The sequence below is a fragment of the Numida meleagris genome, unplaced genomic scaffold (genome assembly GCF_002078875.1).
Source record: "Numida meleagris isolate 19003 breed g44 Domestic line unplaced genomic scaffold, NumMel1.0 unplaced_Scaffold295, whole genome shotgun sequence".
Lineage (NCBI taxonomy): Eukaryota > Metazoa > Chordata > Aves > Galliformes > Numididae > Numida > Numida meleagris.
In genome coordinates, this window is record NW_018364541.1 from 169,908 (window position 1) to 173,301 (window position 3,394).

Below are 3,394 nucleotides of genomic sequence, written 5' to 3' on the forward strand. Positions count from 1 at the left end.
CCCACACTCAGAGCACGTGTAGGGTCTCTCTTCTGTGTGGACGCGCTGGTGGACAGTGAGTTCACTACTGCTTTTGAAGCCCTTCCCACACTCAGCGCACTTGTAGGGTCTCTCTCCTGTGTGGATGCGCTGGTGGCTGATGAGATGGGCACTCGTTTTGAAGCCCTTTCCACACTCAGGGCACTTGTAGGGTCTCTCTCCTGTGTGGATGCGCTGGTGGCAGATGACTTCAGTACTGCGTCTGAAGCCCTTTCCACACTCAGGGCACTTGTAGGGTCTCTCTCCTGAGTGGATGCGCTGGTGGCGTATAAGTTCAGTTCTGCTTTTGAAGCCCTTCCCACACTCAGTGCATGTGTAGGGTCTCTCTTCTGTGTGGATGTGCTGGTGGACAGTGAGTTCAGCTCTGCTTTTGAAGCTCTTCCCACACTCAGGGCACTTGTAGGGTCTCTCTCCTGTGTGGACGCGCTGGTGGACAGTGAGTTCACTACTGCTTTTGAAGCTCTTCGCACACTCAGGGCACTTGTAGGGTCTCTCTTCAGTGTGGATGCGCTGGTGGGTGATGAGATGGCTACTGGTTCTGAAGCTCTTTGCACACTCATGGCACTTGTAGGGTCTCTCACCTGTGTGGATGCGCTGATGGACAATGAGGTCAGAACTCCTTCGGAAGCTCTTTGCACAATCAGGACACTTGCATAGTCTCTCCCCAGGCCGAATACTTTCATGGTTAACACGGCTGGAATTCCTCTTAAAGCTTTTCCCAGACTCATCACACCGATTCTGCCTTTTCTTCTGGCACTCTTCCTTGCTCCTTACGTCTTCCAGCTGCTCCTGACCTGTGCTGCAGCCCAGCGCGTTCCTCACTCTCTTTCCTGGATGGTTTCCCAGTGCCTTCGTCAAGTGCTCTCCTTGCTCCAGGCCCCCACGGACATCCCTTCGCATTTCTTCCACAGAGCCACTACCCCAATGCTTTTCGGCCACACCACCTTTCTGCAGATCCTCCTTTCTATTTGTGATCCTACCTCCTGCTGGATGACACAGGACATTCAGAAATAGCACACCGTGCCCCACATGTAGCCCAGCCACAGATGACTTTTGCCGGCCCCGACCTCCTCCTTCCCTCCACCACCTCACCTGGGCAAACGTCTTCTGCCACGACCTCTGGGCTGTGCACAGCTGGGATCCAGGGCTCTTCCCCTCCTTCCAGCTGGGAGATCACCACGGGCTTGGGGGCTGGAAGTGGAGCTTCAAGGACAGAAACAGTGGAGATGAGAGCATTGCCATCATTCTGGCACAGCTGCTGCTCCAGCCACTCAACTATGTGTCCCTTCCCAATTGTGAACCCACAATTAGGGCCTGAATGACACTGGAGGGACACACACAGATTTCCTTTCAAGCCCAGCACACCTTCCACCTCTCTGAAAAAGATGCTCAAGCATTTTATTTCAGATTCCCTTTATGAAGCGATATTTATTGTTTTACCATATTGCTCAGTGCCCAAGGCTTCAAACATGATGATGGGAATTGAACAGTAAAGTGTCTCTTGCTACAGAAGTAACCAGGGAGTCATCTGGGTGCTGGAGCTGGTGGCACCATGCAGTGCAGCAGCACAAGGGCTGTTTGCAGGGAGCTGATCCTCCCCCTCCTGGCTGATGCCTGCTTGACAGCAGCCACTCTGGGGCTTTCACCGGAGTGATGAGCACTCCAACTCTTTCTGAAACTCATGCTCATCTTTGCCTTTGTGCTGTTGTTGTGTTAGTCAATAAGTCACTGCACTGGGATGATTGTACATTCTCCTTGCACAGGCTCACTCTGCACAAAGGTGCCCTAACGAGGAGGAAAGGCAGCAAAGCTCTCACCCAGCGAGGCCACGCACTCGTACGTCTCCAGCATCACGTCCCGGTAGAGCGCTCGCTGCGCAGGCTCCAGCAGCGCCCACTCCTCCCTGCTGAAATACACGGCCACCTCCGCAAAGCTCACAGGCTCCTGCAAGCAAAGAGGCTCCTTGCTGGGAACAGCCAAGGCCCAGGGAAGCAGCTCGCACAGGACAGAAACTCCAGTGCCAGCCGCTTCTCTGTCCCCAGCACACAAACGCTGGCTGAGGGCACCTCCCTCCCACCCTGCAGTCACAGCCCTCGCCCCTTGGCCTCTCCTGACTGCTTCTCCACTCCCCTACCTGAGATGGATGGGCTGGGGCCATCTCCTGCTCTCCTGCAGGCTGCACTGATCACAGGTGAAATGCAGAAGTTTCGCTAGAGCCTGCAGGGACAAGAGAAAAGGCAGGGGAGCTGTGAGGGAATGCAGCAGTCACTCTCTGGCCAACCCCAGCCGTCCCCAGCCCATCTGCAATTATAACTTGTCATGAAAACAGTTTTGGGGTTCATTGTTTTAAATGAATGATGTCCTGTACTTTGGTTCAAACACTGATCCCAAGCCCTACAGGAATGGGGATTCTGTCGAGTGTGCATTTCTCACAACCCTTGCACACTTTCATTGCATATGTAACTGCTAATGCGCCTCTTATCCAATATCTGCTGTGGCACAGGGTGAAATTTCTGAACGTACATTGGATTTCCAGAACAAGAAACTCTCTCTCACACATCTATATGAAGTAAGTTTCTAAGAAGAGGAACTGCCCCGAAGTGACTGAGAAAGCAGCGTGAAGCTGCCTATTGTGTCACTCATTGAAAGCAAAAGAACAGCCATGTTCTGAGCTGATAGTGTAAATCGGTCAGTGAGGAAACTCTCTAAGACTCAGTCTGCAGTGACAGAAAGCATCCTTTGTTCTCAGAGCCGGATGCACGAGGGGATCCTTCCACCTGGTCGTGCATGCCTGGCACAAAAGATCTTCAGCTGATCTACATTCCTTGTGTCACAAAAAATGCAAGGATTTATTTGAGAGAGTGAGTTGGGAATTCGGAGCCTTGAGTTGAAAGATGAAGGGTATTGCTTAGCTATTGCCTAGTTTAGCTGTCCGTCAAATAGCTTGGATTAGCTTTTCACTGTCAGCCATTGCTTAGTTTAGCTCTCCATTGTTAGCTCAAGGAAGTATTGCTGCAAGCCATCAAGAAAAGAGCCAATAGGAGAACAAGGAAAGGGGGAACAAGTATAACAAGAAACTGCAAAGGCATGCGAGATAGGAGAGCCTCCTCAAACTGGGACTAAGGTCAAGACGAAGACTCCTGACTTCACCCAAGAGCGACCACCGGGTGGGGAGGAAGACGTGGAGCCTTCATGCAACCACCACCAGGAGGAACTACAGCACATGCACCAGGGGGAGGGACCGTATGCAAAGGATTCCCGGGAAATGATGAATATGTAGATGAGTCTAGGGAAACCTCCTGAATATGCACACGGGTCCCAGGAAACCTGCTGAATATGTATAAGCTTGGCTTTG

General features: G+C 52.1%; 1 protein-coding gene across 3 annotated transcripts in view; it reads right to left on the minus strand.

Moving 5' to 3' along the window:
* Nucleotides 1-3,394, minus strand: part of LOC110391089 (zinc finger protein 345-like) — a 51,069-nt gene that overhangs the window by 26,889 nt on the left and 20,786 nt on the right. The window contains exon 4 of one of the 3 annotated variants that reach the window (XM_021382810.1): nt 11-1,025. In XM_021382810.1, the coding sequence (XP_021238485.1) occupies nt 11-1,025 (1,015 nt within the window). Of the gene's footprint in view, nt 1-5; nt 1,026-3,394 lie in introns of all 3 variants that reach the window. The other 2 variants (XM_021382809.1, XM_021382808.1) reach the window with 2 other exon arrangements.